The sequence below is a fragment of the Mesoplodon bidens genome, assembly GCF_964165515.1.
Source record: "Mesoplodon bidens genome assembly, chromosome: 9".
In the NCBI taxonomy this organism is placed as follows: domain Eukaryota; kingdom Metazoa; phylum Chordata; class Mammalia; order Artiodactyla; family Ziphiidae; genus Mesoplodon; species Mesoplodon bidens.
Window position 1 is genome coordinate 83,355,821 of NC_138166.1, and position 21,468 is coordinate 83,377,288.

General features: G+C 36.8%; 1 protein-coding gene across 2 annotated transcripts in view; it reads right to left on the reverse strand.

Annotated features, from left to right (window-relative positions):
* Positions 1-21,468, reverse strand: part of TNPO3 (transportin 3) — a 163,961-nt gene that overhangs the window by 27,092 nt on the left and 115,401 nt on the right. For both annotated transcript variants that reach the window (XM_081243921.1, XM_081243920.1), the window contains 9 exons: positions 15,396-15,539; positions 12,691-12,866; positions 12,027-12,165; positions 10,671-10,817; positions 8,498-8,605; positions 6,697-6,788; positions 4,599-4,738; positions 2,135-2,326; positions 380-471 (listed from right to left, as the gene is read on the reverse strand). In XM_081243921.1, coding sequence (XP_081100047.1) covers positions 380-471; positions 2,135-2,326; positions 4,599-4,738; positions 6,697-6,788; positions 8,498-8,605; positions 10,671-10,817; positions 12,027-12,165; positions 12,691-12,866; positions 15,396-15,539 — 1,230 coding nt within the window. The remainder of the gene's footprint in view (positions 1-379; positions 472-2,134; positions 2,327-4,598; positions 4,739-6,696; positions 6,789-8,497; positions 8,606-10,670; positions 10,818-12,026; positions 12,166-12,690; positions 12,867-15,395; positions 15,540-21,468) is intronic.

Consider the following 21,468-nt stretch of genomic DNA (forward strand, 5'->3'; position numbering starts at 1 on the left):
TTGTCAAGTTCTCCTAAAAATCCCACTGGTATGTTCATTGCTATTGTACCATAAAAGTAATTTGAGAAGAGCTGACGTTTTTACAACACTCTTCAAGGAAACATGGTAGGTTATGGTTTTGGTTGTTAACTTGAATGGTGTTTTTCCCACTGTCATCTTGTAAATGGTATTTCTGATACAGTGAAAATCTACTGATTTTGGAATACTTATTTCATATATATAGCTACTTTGATAAACTTATTAATTTTAATAACTTCTCAGTTCATTCTCTTGGCTTTTCTGGTTAGATAAAAGACCACCTGCAAATAAAATATTTTGTCTTTACCTTTCTAACATGTAAACATTATATTTGTTTCACCCCTTACTTAATTGGACTCACCTTTTTCAATGCCATAACCTGAACAGAACATAGTTCACTAAGACATTCAGTAATCTTATCCAAAGGTAATCTGGCTAGGACAAGTGCTGTCCCTGAAAGACAAAAGATGATACAAATGAAGAAAATAAAAGCTGAACTGAGGTAATTCATTGGTCTACATCATATGGCTAACAGAAAAGGATGACTGGTTCCATTCTTTCAAAAAGATCAGCACTGTTTTTAAATTATAATAGTTTGTTATTTATGGTTGGGTTTTTCTTTACTTGGTTTAGAAGACCATACTGACTTTCACATTTACATTTACAACTGAAGTTAATATTAAACTATTTCTCCTCAGCAGCCTATTGGTTTAAAGATGTTTAAATACATAGCCCCACTTCCAATTCTTCAAAGATTTAAATGAGTGCTTTGAACAGAAAAGTAATAGTTAAGTTTGCCTTTCTTTCATTTTTAAATAGTTGCAAAAATCTCCCCTCTCCCTTTTCCCCCCAAATAAACAGTAATAAAACCATAAACCTTCACATTTGAATAAAAAACTGATTTTTCTTGACAGTCTATAAACCATGGATGAATTAGATTTTTTATTTAAAACTAGGGGGAAAAAATCTAACATACAATTTTCTCCTTTTAATTCATCCCTATAGAAAAGAATGTTACTAAAAAGTTTTCTATATCTAGAAGATACCACTGATATAACTGGGATGCCACATTCTAAGTTAGATGTCACATTAGCATCAAGGTTAAATTTCACTAGAAAATGACAAGATGGCAGCGATACTCACTGGCAGTAGTTAAGAAAAATCTGACCTGATTTAATGCCAGAAAATGTGGCAAAAGAAGATTGAAAAGAAAAGAAAATCTGTCTTGAAAATGCATAGTTACATTGGCTGGTAGGGAACCTGATCGTAGAAGTGAGAAAGAACGGTTAGTTGACATTTAACAGTCATCCAATCTGGACAAGGCTGTCTGCCACTCACAGAGACTTAAAAGATGCTGCAAAGGCCGTATTACCCAATCTTTTATTTGATATACCCCAATAAAAGATTGCTCAATCTTTTATTTGATATACTAGCTTTAAGGATTTCACTACCTCACAGGACACCCTGATTTGTTTTCAGAAAGTATGGTTACAAAGCATTTTCTTTCTAGGAGCCAGTAAACTGTCAACAATCAATTCCTCATAAAATAAACCTGTTCCCTCTTTTCTAAGATAATCTTTCAAATATTTAAAAATAGCCACTGTGTTAAAGTCTCCTCTAAGTCTTTCCCCCTAGCATAATATCTCTAGTTCTTCCATAACTCTGAGTTTCATCACCACCCTGGCTGTTTGCCTCTTGATCAGGGAAGACTGATCAGCACTGGTTAAAGACCATTAAGCGACCAGAACCCTTGGCTCCTAGTTATAGGACTGAGCCAGGCACACTACCTTTAAATTTCCACTTATTTCTTTGGTATAGCAATGCTTATTTGGTCTCCGTTTTTATTCTTTCCCCCAACTCAAAAAGGAACTATGTTTAGTTCCAATGTGTTGTCTCCACTCAAAATCCAGGCTCGTGCTATAAATACTGTAAGCACTTTGTATTAGTTATATAGCCTTAAAATATTCTAAGAATGCATGTACACATAATCAACACCCTCCCCTCTGAGTGACCTTCCCCATAACTGAGTAAACTGCCACTGAAAAGTGGGATACAACTGATATAACACCTAGAAGTGGCTTAGAGACTGTTCCTTCTTAATATCTTAAGTAAGTACCTTTTAGCAAGCCCACAGCAGCTTCTGGAGACAACATGAAGGAATCAAGGGAACGGGCAATCTCTAGGAGTCCATGAAAGTGCTGAGCCATGTGGTCTCGGCAGACAGAGCAAATGTTATGAATGGCTTTGGCTGCAGCAGAAGCCAGAGGTTTTTCACACAGTCCTTTCATCAAATAGCCCAACACAGGGTCTAAGGAGAAAATCCATACGTAAAGATTACATTATTTGAAACTCAAGGAAAACTTCTATTTGTTAGAACAAAGGTTTTACATTCCCTTTTTAAGCAAAAGAACCATTTTAAAAAAATGAAATGTGGGGCTTCCCTGGTGGCGCAGTGGTTGAGAGTCCACCTGCCGATGCAGGGGACACAGGTTCGTGCCCTGGTCCGGGAAGATCCCACATGCCACGGAGCGGCTAGGCCTGTGAGCCATGGCCCCTGAGCCTGTGCTTCCAGAGCCTGTGCTCCGCAACGGGAGAGGCCACAACAGTGACAGGACCCATGTACCGCAAAAAAAAAAAAAAAAAATGAAATGTGTTTAAACTCCAATGTTTTTACATATAAAAATGGAGCTAATCTCACTGACAAATGGTGTCAGAGAGAGTCCTATCTATTTATCTTCCATTTCTTTCCTTGTGGAAATCAACTGTTGCTTGTTGCTAGGGCTTCACAGAGCACGGTTTGAAAACCACTGATTCAGTCTGAAACCACTGGTGGATATAACCAAGTATTAATAGGGTAATGTAAGAAAGACGATAAAGCTCAGAGAGTACCATTATACTCAGAGATTAGTCACTTTGTTTTAAAAAAAAAAAAGCAGTCTACATTAATCAGGACAATGAGTTATCTAAAGCTGACACTTTTATACTTGCTTCTTTATAATTATAAAACCACACAGATGGATCTTCAGCACTTCTAAAAGAATTAATTATGTTTTACTTTCTGCCAAATGTGAGCATTCTAAGAAAAGTGATTATAAAGGCGAATTCCTATAAAGCAAATCCTAGTTATCCTTTACCTTGCTTCATAAAAATCAGAATGTTTTTCTATGAAGAAACCCTAAGAAAAATCATACATGGTTAAAGAGCACTTTATGTGTACTACAGAGTAACCACATACCAAACCTTATAAAAGAAGCAATCTCTGAAAGCCCATTTAAAAGTTATCTCCGTTTCTAGTCTAATGACAAAAACAATGCACCAACCCAGCATGAACCTGCTCCCCTCCACACACACAAAAAAAGGCCTGTTTAGCATGGGAATCAGAACTAGAATCTAAAACCTAGTCCACGCAACTCAAATACTACAAGCTTCAATGATTCTCAAATTAAATATCTGTGTTTTTGACTATTCTAGAGTAAGTATGAACACTCAGCAATTTGTCTTCTAATTGAGGCACAAATTTGAATGAGATACTACAGGTGGTACTGAATGTAAGTCTTAACAAATAGATAAACCCACTTAGTTTCTTTGTGGAAAAAGTGTTCAGAAAAGAAAGCCAAATTTTGAGACAGATAATGGAAGTGAAGAGATTTAAGAATTAGAAAATAGGTATTTTGGAAAAATTTTTAAATGGTATGTTGAACTTGAAAGTGACTCAGCTATGATGTAATAAGCTTATCAATCTTATATGTTCTGTATACAGAAACAAGAAAATAGGAACACACATCTCTTTTTAAGTAAGAGTTTCAGTCAATAAAAAAAGATCATGTGTAAAATAAAATCAAGTCGAAAGGTGGTAATAAAGATAAGTACAGCACAAACTTAATGATATTCACGAATTTGAGAATTCTTAAAATTCTCAGAATATATCAGTCTTGAACATCAGGTGGGCTTAATATATATTAACCTAGAAAAATTATTTAGTCTCTCTGTATTTCAGTTTCCTCATCTGCAAAATGAGGGGATAAGAATAAATTATTTCTAAATTTACTTTCAATTCTAAAGTTATTTTATATGATCTTTAGTTGTTTTTTCAAGTCAGTAACGGCAGCCAGAGGTTATATAACTCAACACTCTTCATTCTAGTTTGTACTTATTTAGTTTCAATAATAATTCTTAGTTTTTAAATGGAGCATGTATTTAACACTGAAATAACACACACCCCCCTTTGCTTTAGCCTATTAGCAGCTTCTAGTTTAGAATTACAGGACAGTCTGATTAGCTCAAGCCTATGCCAAAGCCTAACAAAGACAGAAATAGTTACGCTGAAGCAGAGTACTAGTAGCAAACTGTTTCCCTATCTAGAGATCTAATCTTTCAAAGGTCCTTTCTCCAAAGTCTGATCAGATTATAAAATGTTGTATCAACTAAGTAATAACTCATATATTTAGTCTCAGTGTCTACAAACATTCTACCTATCAATAAAAGAGAAAGTAGGAAAACAAAAGCAAAAGTAAGAGAGAGAAAGAAAGAAATCAGAAAAATCAGAAGCAGCAGCTGCAGAGGAGAGTGTTCACACATACCAAGGAACTGAGGATTTCGATCAACCACTTCGCTCATCTCTCCAACCAATTCAATGCTGGTGTATCGCACAGCTGTATGTACGGTCTCTGGGAGACGGACAACTCCTTCTAGGACCTCCACAAGTGTTGGATTGTTCTCCCTGAGTTTAGAAGGCAAGTACTCAGAGTTACCAATTTCAGAGGTTAGGTTCTGGCTAAAAAACAGGCTGCAATGACACAAATCATTGCTAAAGGGTTTCTTTCTAAATAAATAACCATTTGGATAAAAGTGCTTAACATCTGGTATGAAAGTTTTTTAACCCTCAAAAAGGGGGAAAAGGCAGAAATGGAAGATATCATTGTTTCAGCCGAGAAGCATACTACTGCTCCTTAATCTTCTGAATGTCAGTGAAGTGTCTAAAGACACATCCTGCTGTCAAATAAGGCTCTTCAAATTGGAGAGGCAGGCAATTACTGTGGATCAAAGTCTTCTTTTAATGAATCCATTTTATTTATTCCTATATCTGCAGCACCTAGAACAGTGCCTGGCACACAGTGGGCACTCAATAAATATTGCTGAATGGCTAAATGAATGAATAAATAATTCTAGACCACTTGCTATTAGTTGTTATTCTCCAAAAGATTTCTTATAGCTGGATAATGGATACTTTAAGAACAGGTAAGCATGGGTGGGCCAGCTCACTAATTAAAGAAATAAGAACACAAGCTGTAGGAATAAAGGTGCCCTGACTTAGAACATGAGGGAAAATTAAAGTTATCCAAATACTTTCCACAGCTCCATGAATTAACTTTTTCCCTTTCCTTCTCTTTTTTTCACTCCCCAAGAATACTGGCTGAAGTTCTTTAAGCAGAGTGGAGGATGCCCCCAAAGTGGTAGAACGTAATCCAGAAATGAAAGATGTTTAAAATGCAAATAAATCCTGGATTAGTGCAAGAGCACTCCTTGCTGATACACTAAGTCTATTAAGTCCTTCATACACTAAAAAAAATTGTAATCATGCAGTTGGCTTGAAATGTGGATAAACAAAAAACAAAATATAATCTTCTCTCATTTATGCCTTATGCTTCCTACGGGCACTAAGCTAATTATTGAGACTCTCTTCCCATCCTTTCTCATACCAACACAAATCAGTTAGATTATTAGTGTAATAATCTTCAGACTGTTACTGAGGTTCCAAAAGATACCAAATGGGTTTAAGATCAAATAGTGTATGTGATTCAGGACCAGAACTTCTTAATAGAGAAAAACAAACCTACTCTATCTCCTTAAATATTTACTGTATTAGAAACAACATAAGATTTCACTGACTAGACCCTGTAAGACAGCTAAGAAAGAAGCACTGTACATTTTATGAATACAAGCCTTAACCATCTCTCCAACCAAGGCCATGGACAGAGAGCTCAACTGCAGATATCTGATTACAATACAGGAAAACTTGACAGATACTAGCATTGATTTATAAACTCACAGAACAAAGTAAATTCTGTTTTTAAGGATTCATGTTGAAGTAATAAATAGAATTTCTATGCTAAGCAATTAGAAATCAAACTCTAATAATTTAAAATTTTCCAATGACAAAAACAAAAATAATAATTGCCCTTTAGAGTTTGCTATTCTTTTAGGTGAAATGGTACCTATGCCTGGCCTCTCTGAAACTTACAAATGACTCTCCAAGACAGGAAAAAAGGAGAACAATATAATTAAATATTTGTAAGGATAACTCACCCAAGGTCACAAAAGCAGGTGAGAGCCAAATTAGTGCCTATTCAAATGCTTTTAAGCAAGTGCCAACAATTTAACAGTCTAACAAATTTTTGATTATACCAACTTTCACAAGGGAACCTAGGTTGGGAAGATAAATCAGCATTCTTTTCCTAGCATCAAGAACAAAATAATTTTAACTCTAGGAAATGTGGTTAAAACATGGATATCAACAATGCATGCTACTCTGGACTAGACTCTAGAAGTCAGAAGACTAGACAGCATTATAGAAGTAAGAAGTTCTAAGAGTTTCCAAACATATCCCATATGAGAAAAATGTAATTTTCCTTCCTCTGATGTTAAGAGTTCCCAGCAAAAGACTTATTAGACACTCACGGATCAACACTCTTTGCTATAGCAGCCATGATAAAGAGAACCGCTTCTGTCACCTCCCAGGGTGGGTTGCCTTCTTTCAGAGTAGAATATAACTAGAGAAGAAGAGGTGGATTATGGATCCATTAAAAGGAAAACAGAATAGAATTCCAGAATAAACAAAACAAAAAACTCTGTTAGTTAAAATAAATCTAGCCCCTTGTTTCTCAATTTATCTCTCAGAGCCAGGGAAAAATAGTATCTTCATTTTTCAAATCTTCACTAACTCTAAGTAATACTAGTTTAATATTTGAAACAAACCCATTTAGGTCCCCAAGAGTATATCAAGATTATCATCTACCCCCACAAAATGAGTATTATGGAGAAAACAAAACATATCACACGAGTGTCTTTTCCTGGTCCTGATAACAACTCATAAGTACATAAACACACTTAAAAATGAGATATAATGTAAAACCTCAGCATATGCATTGGCTTTACATTTCTATTATTTTAACTACTTGTCTGCATCAACACTAGTAGCATAGATTAAATTCCTAAAAAGTAGCTGTTCTGAAGCACCCATCACAATACCATGTCCAAGCAAGGGGAGATGGGGAAAGACCAAGCAGAATACTCAGAGATGTCCAGAAACTTCCCAGGGTATATCCATCAGTGGAATGTGACTGGGTGTTAGTCTAAGTAAGATTTCTGTAGTCAAATAACACGCTGCTAGTTAAGATAAAATTAAACAATTCTCTTGTACAACTTCACAGAGCCTTTAAATATACTATTTAAGTCATTTTCCAGTTTTAATTGACAGAACTGTTTTTTTCTGGCAAAGAACATCTCATGAGACTGGTGTCCCACAGTCCACATCTTGGACAAGACTAATAATTTATATAAATTTGTAAATTGAGGCCTGGAGAAGAACAAGTAACTTGTTCAAAGCTGCAGAGCCAGTGAGAGAAGAGTTGAAATCTGAGCACAGGTCATCTGCCTGTGTGATCTGAGGATCTCACTAAATCTGCTTTCTAAGAATCCCCAACCCTTTCTAGTTAGGTCAAGAAACAAACTTTGTTTAATATAAAGAAATATAGTTACAATTTTATTAACGCTTTCTAGATCAGATGATGCCCCAAAATACACAAAATGCCTGGATTACCCATCCCTCCAAATTAGGTTAGTTCAGTATTGCTGACAAAGCATTAAAACTAGTATTTCAGGATTCAGAGCATGATCCAGCAATATGAAAACCACCTGACATTATGCTAATGTTAAGTGATGTGGAATGGTGGTGACTGCAACCTTATGATGTAAAATGTTACTCACTGATTGTCAGGAAAACCACAGGACTATGATTCTTCTACTCTAGTATAGTCACCTCTGGGATGAAACTGCAAAGGAATCTAACCATAAATGTGAACAAAGGAAATGCCAAATAACTAAGAGTTGCCAGGAGTTGATACATAATTATTAAAGCAGAAAAACTTGTCTATTTTCCTGGCTAGGTCCAAATTCCCTATAAGTATCTTGGGGGCTTTAAGGTTTATCCATGATCTTCCATTTCAACTGAACAAGTGGAACAACTCTCACTAGCAAGATTATAGTGTAAACCATAACTGAACTGTTCACTGCAATTGGCTTGTAAGATACTAAACAAACATAGCTACTATATGCCAGGCAGTGTGCTAGGCACCTGCATATCTACTGTCCCATTTAGCTATCAAGATTGAAGAAAAAGATGGAACACTTAGAGAAGACATAGAAGTTAACACAATTAAAGTGATTGGTAAAACTGCTAAGAATCTCCAAATGGGCTTACCTGAGCAAAACACTCCATAGACCCAATCAAGAAAATCAAGTCCTTCACCAGGTCTGACACCCTCATCCGAAACTCCCCAAAGTCATCAGTCTCCTCAGGAACCCCCTCCTAAAATTTCAAATCAGATAACATTTGTTTTAAACTAAGGCTTTCATTTACTTTATAAAATCAAGAATAAAAAAGCCATTAAGCAGTCCAGTCCCAATGAACAAAAAGATGAATCGCCTAAATCACAAAGACATTTTACTTTAGAGGGTATCCCAAACTTTTAGGTGTGTCAAGTCAATACAACCTATCCTCTGCCTTCACTATTAGAAATGCTTCTCTTTTTTTGTGTGTCCCAGCTACATCTTGCCTGCTGTTGGAAAAATCTGGAGTGGTGGGGGTGGGAAGTGACCTAGAAGAGGTGGTAACTTAAGAGTTTATTAGCCTATCTAGATAAGGCCTAGCTTTTTATTACTGAATAAGCCTCTGAAGCTTTACAGTGCAAGATCTACCAAAATCAACCATTATCACAAGAACTAGACACAGAATAGAATATTAGACTTTAAAAAGAATTTTATATAGGTGGACAGATACATAATAAGACAGGTATAGTAAAATATTAATGGTAGAATTTAGGTAGTAGGTATACAGATATTCACTATAAAATCATTTTCCCTTTGCTGTATATCTGAAATATTTCATTAAAAAATACAGAGATCATTTACATTTCATGCTTAAGTTTTTCTTATTCCAACACCCTCCTGTGAGTAAATTAAGGCTTACCAATTGTGAGATGGTTATGGGCATGTATAAGAATCTTGGACCATGAGTATCTGGGAAAAGCCCTTAGTATTATTGACAATTGCTGATCTAGTTCAACCTCCTTGCTTTAAGATGAAAAAATTAAAGTCAATGAATGAGGAGGAAACAATGGCTGTCTCAGATGAGATAATGAATTATAAAGCACTATACACCTACAAGTGTAAGGAATTACCTGCCAGGGAAATGGTGTCACAGAACTAGCAAAGGGAAGAAACGGATCAAGCAAGCACAGCCACTTAAACCAGAGCAGCCCAGCTTTTATTTACTTATCAGGCTTCCAAGCAATATGTAGCTGAAGATAAGATTCCTCAGTTAAAAAAAAAAAAGTAGTGAAAACCACTAAACTAAATCATCACTAAGGTTCTGTGGAAATACAAAATACCATAACTCAAATAACAACATTAACATTAAAATGAATAGACAGTTTTCATGTGAGATTTAATAGTAAGCAATAGGAAAAAAACCCACACCAAGTTATAGGTTGAAGGACAGGGATATTAAACCAACCAACCAAAAGAATGAAATAAATGTTACAAAATTTGAAGTGACCAAGCAAAGAATGAGATTGAAGAGTTTTCCAATGGACTGTTTTATAATATTTCTAGTATATTTTATTCTAAGCAAATAGATTATATTTTATTTTAACTTATAAAATTAGTATAAGTAATATAAAGAAAAATTGCACGTATGTGTCGGGGGGGAGTCATAAGTTATTTTCCACATCCTCATACAAATATTTCACCTTTGTGTTAGTTTTAATCCAACCACATATTTTATGCTATTAAAAATACATATTATAAAATCTGACATTTTTTCATTTAGCATACCAACTATTGCTATCTCAAGTTATTATTTTTAACTGCTGCATTATGATCCATCAGAATGCTACATAATAATATACATAACTCTTTAATATTCTTTTTTTTGGGGGGGGGTAGACCATGCCACACAGCTTGCGGGATCTTAGTTTCCCGATCAGGGACTGAACCTGGGCCGCCAGCAGTGAAAACACCAAGTCATAACCACTGCACCACCAGGGAATTTCCTCTTCTAATACTCTTGTACATGGGTTTACCATTTTTTACTTTTATAGATAATGCTTTGTACATAAAATAGCAATTTTTTTCTTCTGCAGAATTATTTAAGGTGAATTCCCAGAAGAATAACTGGCTCAGCAGGATTGAGTTCTTTTTACATAGACCTAGCACTCTTCATTATACTGGTACTGACTTCTTCAGTGTAAGCTAGAGTGACAGAAAACCCACAGATTCCATTAGCTTTATTCTCTATCTTTTCAGTTCCTTTTCAAGTTAGCATTGAAAAGAAGAGGAAATCAAGACTTGATTAAGTAGAGAAGAAAACTTACATGGTCTGGTTCCAGCTGGCAGTGGCGAGCCAAGGCATGAAGCAGCCTTTGAATGTAAGCTTTGAAGATGCCATGAATAACTTCATCATTAGTTTTGTATAAATGCTCCCCTAGTCGGTACCAAAAGTTAAAGGAAATTTCTACTACCTATCAAATTAAAAGAAAGAGAAAAGATGGTTTATTTGAATAAGAAAAGAAGGCAGTTTTATTATTACTAGGGCCAATAGGAAAGAAACACTTTAAAACAATATGAGTGGAACCAGTTAAGAGGCCACCTTTTTTCTAGCAGATTTATTATTATCCTCCCAAATTGTATCTTTCCATGTTAGGCCCAAAACTCCATTTAGGATGACTGGCTTTACATTCTCTGTCTAGCCTTGGGATAACTTCTCCAACAGTATACTGGATTCTGAATTTAGAGAAACAGATACAGAAATGGAAGTCTCTTTAAAAGTATTTTTTCCTAAATTCTGAAATTATTTCATTTTATTTTTGAGATTAAAACACTTCTCACCAGATAAACCACCTACAAATACCTGTACAAGCCACAGCTCATCTTACATATGGCACTGTTCAGAGGAATGATAATTATTAGGTAGTACAATACTTCTGCCCAAAAATGTTTTAAGTTTCAACAAAATCTAGATATCCTCATGAGATTATGTCAAGCAAATACACATTATCTTTTATATGATCAAAGAAAAAGGACTGAGACTCACAGGACTACTGAGCCCCTCCCTAAGAGGGGCCCTACCATCCTTTCCCATCAATGATCCCAAATGGAGCAATTTCAATAGAGCTAACCCAGCTTGGGAGTTCTTTCTCACTTATACTATTAAGAGGAGATAAAGCTTCTTGAATAAGGAGTTTTTTTTTTTTTTTTTAATCTAGCAAACTTAAAAGAGGCAGCATGTCTTAGAAATTTTGGGATGAAGAAGACTCTTTAAGTCCTTTCAATGCCATTCTCATTTTCATCCATAGTTTGGAAAAAACTTTTGTATGTTAAAACTTGTCTCCACAAGTTAAGATTTGGTATCTTTTCTTTAGCTATAAAGCTCTAAAGAATAACTGACGCTAGAGAGGGTGCCTCAGTGGAAAAGTAATAGGCTTTTTTGCTAACAGGTTCCTATACCAGTCAGCCCAGCTAACCAAGTAGGAAAATAGAAAAGAATCAAAGCCGAAGCCCAAATATATATATTTAAAAAAATTCAAAACAGAGGAAACTCCCCATCACATTAATTAAAAATAAAACTATGATTTCCCACAAATAGAAAGCTGGACAGGAGAAAATGGAATGCAGATAATATGTGACATACAACTTGGAAAATAATGGCATTAGCATAGAATAAACACTACCTCATATTGAGGGTGTCCTGCACAGATAAGAAGCAGTTCTAGAGTTCGTAGGTCCCCAAGGCCTTGGCCTGGAGTACAAACAATTTTTTCAAGAAAAGTTTCACACAGTTCAGTGAAAATACGGCAGTAATTCAGAACTCTGTAAATGAAAGAGGAATGAGAACATCAAGTCAGAAATCTGGATATTATGTGTACAGACACAGTTAATCAAATAAATAAAAGCAATCCTCAGCCTAAGGGACATGTAGTGATTATTTGCTATGTTGTATCACAATTTCTATAACAAACATCTTTCCTTAAATCACATACTTCTATACATACAAGCAAATGACTCATAAGTCAGTTAAAATTCTCAATTATTAAAACATCTGAATAAAATTCCCATCAAATCACACTTGATACTTCAAAGGGCATCCCTAATTCTTAAGAGCCTTACCCTTTTAAGTGCAAAAACTTACTACTCTCCATGATCACAACCTCTCCCTCTGCATTTGATTTGCCACTCTTGGTTCAGATGAGAATAGCAGAGCATCTTGAGGATGCAATGTATATATTTACACAGAGTCACGAAGAATCACAAAGGATAGATAAATAATAAAAGGTGACTTAAGAGAACACCAGACTGTATATGAATCCAGGTCTACTGCCTTTAATAATTACTCACTTGTCTAAATCTTCACGTGCCACAGCCATATGATAGGCAGTCTCCAATGTCAGGACTCCTTGAAAAAGTTGCATGGCTAATGGCAAGTTGGTTTCCACATTCTCAATGGCGTACAGAGCTGAGCATACGCAGTCTGAAGCAGCTTCATGTAGGTTGGATGAGGTCTTATCCTGTTGCTAGGAGGTAGCAGGAGTAGGGAAGTAAGAAGTTTGATCATTAAGCTGTAATCCAAGTAACAGGAAAGCAATTATAGCCTGTTTCTGAACATGTACTTTAAATACATAACAGCCTAATAGTCATGGCCTTCAATGAGACAACATCCATCAATCTTCCTATTTCTGACTATTATTTCCTTATATGCCAAGCAAATCAGCCTTTTTGTACCTCAGTCATGGTCATATGACTTCTAAAATTCATATTTTCTTCCATACCAGTCCCTCCAAATGGAATTCCATGTGTTCCCTGCCCTATTTTAGTCTATGGAAATTTTCTCCATCTTTTTTTCTGATATTCAAGTATTATCTAAAATGAAAGGGTCCAACAAGTATCAACACATCATTGTGCTATTTCAGAATACTAAGGTTAAACAGAGATTTTTAAAGCTTCTGGGGAGGAAAGGAGAAGGTAACTTAGAAAGGAGCAAAAATCAGTTTATCCACCTTCTCATTAGCAATGATGCCTGCCAGTATATAAGAAAGCAAGGTCTTAGAAATTTTGAAGAAAAAGAATAGTGAACATAGAACTCTATACCTAGCTAAATCATTGATTAAGAATGAAATAAAAACATTTCTCAGGAATGCATGCAAAAACTCAATATTTATTTCCCACATATCCTTCTGAGGAAGGTATTTGAGGTAGGTCAAAAAAAATGGTTAAACCAATCCAGAAGCAGAGTAAAGAGAAGTCCCAGGATGACAGCTGGGGAGCAGATCAAAAGAGCAACTGATACAAATTAGAGAATATTAGAAGGTTCAAGGAGGGAGGCCTCCAGGGTTTCTATTCAGGACAGTACAGTTGAGAGGTTGGATAAATTTAGCGAAGGCATATTGGTCTTCTGTGAATAATAAAAAAAACAAGGACATTTAGAATCTATGCGAGGAGGAGCGGGGCGGGGGGCGGGCAGTGGGAGCTATAAAAGCAGGGTTGGGAAAGCACAAAGACACAAATTATTCATTAGGTTATTCTTAGATTGAGTGGCAGTGAATTCAAAAATATCCACTGTATTAACTATGTTTCAAAAGTTAAATGTTCAAATTTATTCTTTTGTATATATCAAGTATTATTTTAAAAATATTTTTTAAAAAAGAACTATAGGGGAAAAGTTATATAATAAGGTCGTGGTCCAAGCATAAAGCAAACTAAAATATTTAGTTTTATATAATAAGGTCGTGGTCCAAGCATAAAGCAAACTAAAATATTTAGTTTTATGTGGCATGACTTCGAACCACTGAAAAAAATGTAAGAACGAGAATACATTTGACCCTGACTCTAGAAACACTCTTTTAAGTAACAGAGGACCTAATACTGGATCAGTAGAGAAGACAATATAACCCTAGCACACTACTTAGCTTGCTCCTTACCCCAGTCTCAGTTCCCAAGAGTCACCACTGTTTTAAGTTTGAAGAGTATTCTACACTGTCCTCCATTCATATGTAAACTTATTTACACACTTTTTAAACAAAAGTGGGACCTGAATTTTTTAATACTGACTACTCTTCACACAACTTGGCGAGATGAGAATCAAAATTACCATTATTGAGGTATGGCAACAATAGACATGGAGACAAAGACAATGATTAGCAAAACAATTATTAGCATCCTAAGTTTCCTGAATTTTAGCTCCTGATCCAAGAATGACAGCAGAAATACACGAACAACAGTACAATACCAAAAATGTCTCCTTGAAGAATGTGTTTTCCTTTTCTTTCTTTAATTCACAGTGATATCAACCTAGTATCATGCTAAATCTTCTAAATTATAGTACACCAGCACACAACCAGTATGGAAACACAGAGTTTCCATACTAATATGTGTTCATGGAAGGAAAACCATCAGGGAGAAAGAGACAAAGTCACACCCACCTCCAAAGACCTGTTTAACATTTGTGCTTGAGGCATTGCTGTTTCTTGTTCTAAAAACTAGTCTTATTCTAAGCACTCACTTACTCTTTGTCTACCAAGACAGAGGAATGTATTACTAGGCATTGTTACTTTTAAAGTTTAAGGAACAAATGCACAAGTGTATAGAAATACATTACTTCTGATCTCAAAAACCCAAAATTCATCCTATACATACCCTGATGTTTAAGTAAACTACCTCAGTTACAAAGATAATATTCTGATTTGTAATTGTCTCAAACGCCCAATGGCCATTATTAGAAACAAACAACTTAATACTTTTAAAATAAGAGACCAATGGTTTTTTTGTTACTTGAATTTTAATATGTAAATCATTGATCTACACATATCTACATATAAGACTGCTTTCCTCTTAAACCTAACTACATTTTATTCTGAGCACTAAAACTAATATCTTAATTTGGTACTTGGCAACAAGGAAGGGACAGTGTTGCTTTCTTACCATACACTTTCCACTCACTCCGTAAAACTCTGAAAACACTCTTATATCCCAGAAGGGCAGTTACCCTAAGTGACTATGTGCCAGAAACAAACAAAAACCATTTCATAAACAAAGCCATTACTTACCAAAACCTCAAAAAGGAGTGCTAGTAACTTATTGTTAGCCATGAAGTTACTGTCCAAAACTCCTAAGTTAAACCAACTTCCCAAACAGCGAAAGACCTTCATAAGCATTTTCTCATCTGTTCCTGCTTTTTCTACACAAGTCATCTGAAAAGAAGAAAAAAAAAAGTTACAACAAATAATGTCAATCTTTATATTTAAAATATTATTACAATCACCTTACAGGTGTAATGATGAGAAGGATAACAATAACAGCTAACAGTTAAAAGTGCTTTTTAATTGCCAGACACTGTCTCATCACTCTTTTTTTTTTAATAAATTAATTTTATTTATTTATTTTTGGCTGTGTTGGGTCTTCGTTGCTGTGCGCAGGCTTTCTCTAGTTGCGGCGAGCGGGATCTACTCTTCATTGCGGTTCACAGGCTTCTCATTGCGGTGGCTTCTCTTGTTGCAGAGCACAGGCTCTAGGCGCACGGGCTTCACTAGTTGTGGCACATGGGCTCAGCAGTTGTGGCTCACGGCTCTAGAGTGCAGGCTCAGCAGTTGTGGCACATGGGCTTAGTTGCTTCGTGGCACATGGGATCTTCCCAGACCAGGGCTCAAACCCGTGTCCCCTGCACTGGCAGGCGGATCCTTAACCACTACGCCACCAGGGAAGCCCTTTCTCATCACTCTTAATTCACTTAATCCCCACTAAAACTGTATAGGTATGTACTATTATTATCTCCACTTTCTCAACTGGGAAGCTGAGGTACAGAGAGGTTATAGACTGGTTCAAAGACAGATATGTTTCAGAAACAATTATCAGTATATTTCTTAGATCCAACTTCTACATTAATGTAATCTTATCAATAGAATTGTCTTTAAAGTAATACTCATCATCTCAGCCATGAAAAAGAATGAAATTTGTCATGTGAAACAACCACGGATGGACCTGGAGAGGGTATTATGCTTAGTGAAATAGGAAAGAAAAATATTGTATGTTATCACTTATATGTGGAATCTAAAAAATGAAACAAACAAATGAATATAACAAAACAAACGGACTCATAGATACAGAGAACAAAGTAGTGGTTACCAGTGGGGAGAGGGGAAGAGGAGAAGGGGGAAGATAGGGGTAGGGGATTAAGAGGTACAAACTACTATGTATAAAATAAATAAGCAATAAGCATATATCGTACAGCACAGGGAATATAGCCAATATTTTACAATAACTTTAAATGGAGTATAATCTATAAAAATTCTGAATCACTATGTTGTACACTTGAAACTAATATTGTAAATCAATTATATCTCAATAAAAATTAATAAAATAAATAACACATCTATACACTTGATTTTATAGAGTAGAAATAAGCTAGTTGTACTACTGTATATTGCTTCATGAAAAGCTGGTATTTCAGCTTCAGCACTGGAATACTCTAGCAAATATACCATCCACAGAAAGTGATATTACTATAAATATGATAGTTTATAAAAGATATAATGAAAAGTCAGACTAAAGCTCACCATTGCTTCTCTTTGTAAACTGTTTTTGTGATGTATACTTTTTCCCAAGTAAGGTGTAATGCAACTTTTTCTGGATAAAGAATGTTTAAAAATAGAGACTTCCCTGGTGGCGCAGTGGTTGAGAATCTGCCTGCCAATGCAGGGGACACGGGTTTGATCCCTGGTCCGGGAAGATCCCACATGCTGCGGAGCAACTAAGCCCATGCGCCACAACTACTGAGCCTGCACTCTAGAGCCTGCAAGTCACAACTACTGAGCCCGTGTGCCTAGAGCCCGTGCTCTGCAACAAGAGAAGCCACCGCAATGAGAATCCCGTGCACCTCAACGAAGAGTAGCCCCCACTCGCCCAACACAGCCAAAAAAAAAAAAAAAAAAGAATCTTTAAAAATAACTTTTGCAGGCAATGGATTAGAATTATCATAACTGCCATGGCATTTAGAATGCATGGGGGGGCGGGTGGTAGTGGTATGTAATCCCATAATGATCTAAATGCTGACAATTATACTTCCAAGTAGCCATGTTCCCCCTATGTTTGCAGTATCAGGCAATAATAATTACATACTTATTAATTAGTTTGAATTACACTGAACTGAATTGAAATGAATGAAGAAAAAAGAAAAGATTCAAGTAAGTGCATGGCAACCACATACCCACATCCACACCAACAAACACACACACCTAAATCTTTGAAGCTCTCGCTATAAACTCATGACACAATTGCTTGGCCTTTATGCTTCCTGAATGACATTTCAAGTTTAATAAGGCACGATGTTTACAAAGGGAAGGACTTGATTATACATTCTAACTACTGACTCAAACTTAAGACAGAATTTTGGAAAAACCCTACATCTAAAACTAGCTACCCTGAAGAGAAGAAATTCTATTAATTAAATCAAACACTCACCACAAAGCTTCAGAACTAAGAGATGCCTTCAGTTTCTCTTTGAGAACTGTATTATTAAAGACTCTTGTCTCTTATTAAAGTTAAGACCTCAAAAGCTAAAAGATAAATACCAGAAGAGCTCACCAGTAAAAATATAGCAGAGGTAAATAATAATAGATCTTGAATTAATGAAATGGAGAATAAATGGAGAAAAATATTAGAGGCCAGGCTCAGTTTAAGAGCAAGAAGAATAATATTTAAAAAAATTATAAAGTTCAACACAATGTTTAGGAATAAGTCCATTCAAATAGACCACAAAAGTATAATACTGACAAGAAAATAAGATAGAATAAAACCATTAAAGAGAACGTGGGGTAACTGAATGAAAAGGTTCTAAGAAGCTTTTGGTATCTATTACAGCCAAATACCTATTTTTCTTGGCAACTGTGGACTAATTTCATGCTCTAGGTTCTATAACATGACAAGCTACATGACAGAATTATAGACCTTATTAAGTACCACAAGGATATATTTTTCAGATTTCATGATGATAAATCAAGCTAACACCTGTTGCCAATTGTGATAAAGTGCTAAGTCAAGTCCAAGTGGCTAACCGCACTTGCCCATCGTGGCAGTAATGATGACTGTAACGACTACAGTGGCCACTGAATTTTTTTTTAGTTCATTTGAGTGCTTACAAAAAATGACAAGCTCGGGTCGGTTTACCCAACTCAAGTCACAGTCTGAGAGCTAGACAGCTTCCACAGCAGCTCCAAATAAAGCTCTTATTTTTTGTAGCTGCAGAGCTAATACTGCTGGAACTCATATACAAAATTTAATTGTGTGGCTTGCTGAATTACAAACAACAGTCGAATTTATAAGTCTCACCAAGTTTCTCATGTGAAAGTTCTGAAATTGACTGGTAAAGAATGGACTTCTGATGCATGGAATGGAGACATCTGGTTGGACCCTAATGAAACTGATAATCCTGAAACCCCAAGTCACTCTGAGTCTACCTTACCAATAAAAGTGGCCTGCCTTCCAGTGTCTGAGACTTAGCCTTCCTCAGCTTGAAAGCCCTGTAATGACCCCATCTGAGACAGATGCTTTGAAAGAGGATGCCCAATCTCTTCAATACCTACCACAACCATCCCCTGTACCACTCATAACTAGGGTCAAATCTCAGAAGGTTCTAGGGGAACAGGTACATGCAGGAGGAAATAACTTATACACCAAGAGAACTGTAAAACTTTGCTTATATGTGTCTGAAGAAAGCTGGGAAACATGCAGGAGTGTATTCTAAAGGTGTTAGACCGAGGAAGGCTGGAATATAACACTACATTGAGCCAAGCTCATTGATACGAGTGTACTTCCTTGAGATTCTGGATTTAATGAGTATATGGAGCCTCTGGGAAGTACCAATAGGAATATCGTAGTGCAAATACCTAGGATTTTAGAACAAATCTATGCTCTCTTCTGCAGGTAACTATTTTCCTTTTGAGAAGCAGCTTCTGATTTGCTACTGGGCCTTGGTAGGCCTATCCATAGGACAGCAATCTCATCAACACCTGAGATTCCCATCATGAACTAAGTATTGACTGAACTACCTAGCCATAATGTTGGGCATGCATAGCAGCAATCTGTCATCAAATGGAAATGATATAAGGAGACTGAGTACGGGAAGGTTTGGAAGCTACAAAAACGTTGCATGAATAGGTGGCTCAGATTCCTTTGACACCACCTCTTCTTGCATTGATTCATCCCCTTCAATCCATGCCTGTGGCCTCCTGGGGTGTCCCTTACAAACCAGATAACTGAAGAGGAAAAAATTCAAGCCTGGATTACAGATGGCTCTGCATAATATGCTGGTACTACCTGAAGGTAGACAGCTGCAGCATTACAGGCCCACTCAGGGGCTTTAGTAAAGGCCAGTGCTGAAGGAAAACCCTCCTAGTGACCATATCTTCAAGCAATACACATGGCTGTCCACCATGTCTGGAGTGAGAGATGACCAGAAATATGGATCTCCACTTATTCATGGACATATGTCAATCATTTGGATGGATGATCAGGGATTGGTAGAAACAGGATTGGAAGACTGGTGACAAGGAAGTCTGAGGAAGACACATATGAATGATATATTTTTTGAATTTATTTTTTTATACAGCAGGTTTTTATTAGTTATTCATTTTATACATATTATTATATACATGTCAATCCCAATCTCCCAATTCATCCCACCACCCCACCCCCACCTGCCACTTTCCCCCCTTGGTGTCCATACATTTGTTCTCTACATCTGTGTCTCTATTTCTGCCCTGCAAACAGGTTCATCTGTACCATTCTTCTAGGTTCCACATATATGCGTTATGAATGATATTTAAATGGGCACAGCCTGTGACGATATATCTGTTCTATGTGAATATCCATCAAAGGGCATCCACTATAAAGGAATCTCCCAATGACAGATGGACAAAATGACAAACTCTATGATGTCAGCCTCCTTCCCTAGCCACCCAGTGCTTGTTCGATGGGCTCATAAACAAAGGAGCCATAGTAGCAGGGATAGAGGCTAAACATGGAGTTAACATGGATTCCCACCTACCAAGGGTTAACTGGTAAACACTACTGATGAGTGTCAAACCCATCAACAGCAGAGACCAACAATGAGTCCCCAGTGGCACCATTCCCCATGGGGACCACGTTCATTGATTATACTGGACTTCCATCATGGAGGAAGCAGAGATTTGTCCAGAGGATTAGACCCATATTCTGGATATAGAGTTGTCTTCTCTGCTTGTAATGTTTCTGTCAGCACTATCATTCATGGACTCACAGAATACCACATGCAACCATCATGGTATCATAGCTAATCAAGAAACTCATATCAGAGTAAAGGAAGTACAGCAACTTTGAGCTCTACTGGTTTGGAGATCTTGGTCCCAAAGAAGGAATACTTCTATCAAGAAACACAAAAATAGGGCTTCCCTGGTGGCGCAGTGGTTGAGAGTCCGCCTGCCGATGCAGGGGACACGGGTTAGTGCCCCGGTCTGGGAAGATCCCACATGCCGCGGAGCGGCTGGGCCCGTAAGCCATGGCCGCTGAGCCTGCGCGTCCGGAGCCTGTGCTCCGCAGTGGGAGAGGCCACAACAGTGAGAGGCCCGTATACTGCAAAAAAAAAAAAAAAAAAGAAACACAAAAATAATTCCAGTGAATTGGAACATAAGACTACCACCTGGACTATTTGGGCTTCTTATGCCACTGAACCAACAGGAACTTTACAGGCTGGAGTGACAGATCCCAATTACCAAGGAAAAACTGTGTTGCTTCTATATAATCAAAGCAAGGAGCTCTAGGTCTATAACCCAGAGGATTTTCTAGGGAGCCTCTTAGTACTTCCATGCCCAAAAAGTTAATGGAAAACTATGGAAGCAACAGTCCACAAAGGCAGGATGATTGAGGGCTCAGACTCTTGGGGAATGAAGGCTTGGGTCACTTCACAGAGTAAAGAACCCCAAGCAGCTGAGCTTCTGGCTAGTGCAGGTGTCTTAGTCCATTCAGGATGCTATTAACAGAATAACACAGAATAGGTGGCCTATAAACAATAGAAATCTTTCTCACAGTTCTGGAGACTGGAAGACCAAGATCAAGGTACCAGTGTCTGGTGAGGACCTGCTTCTTGGT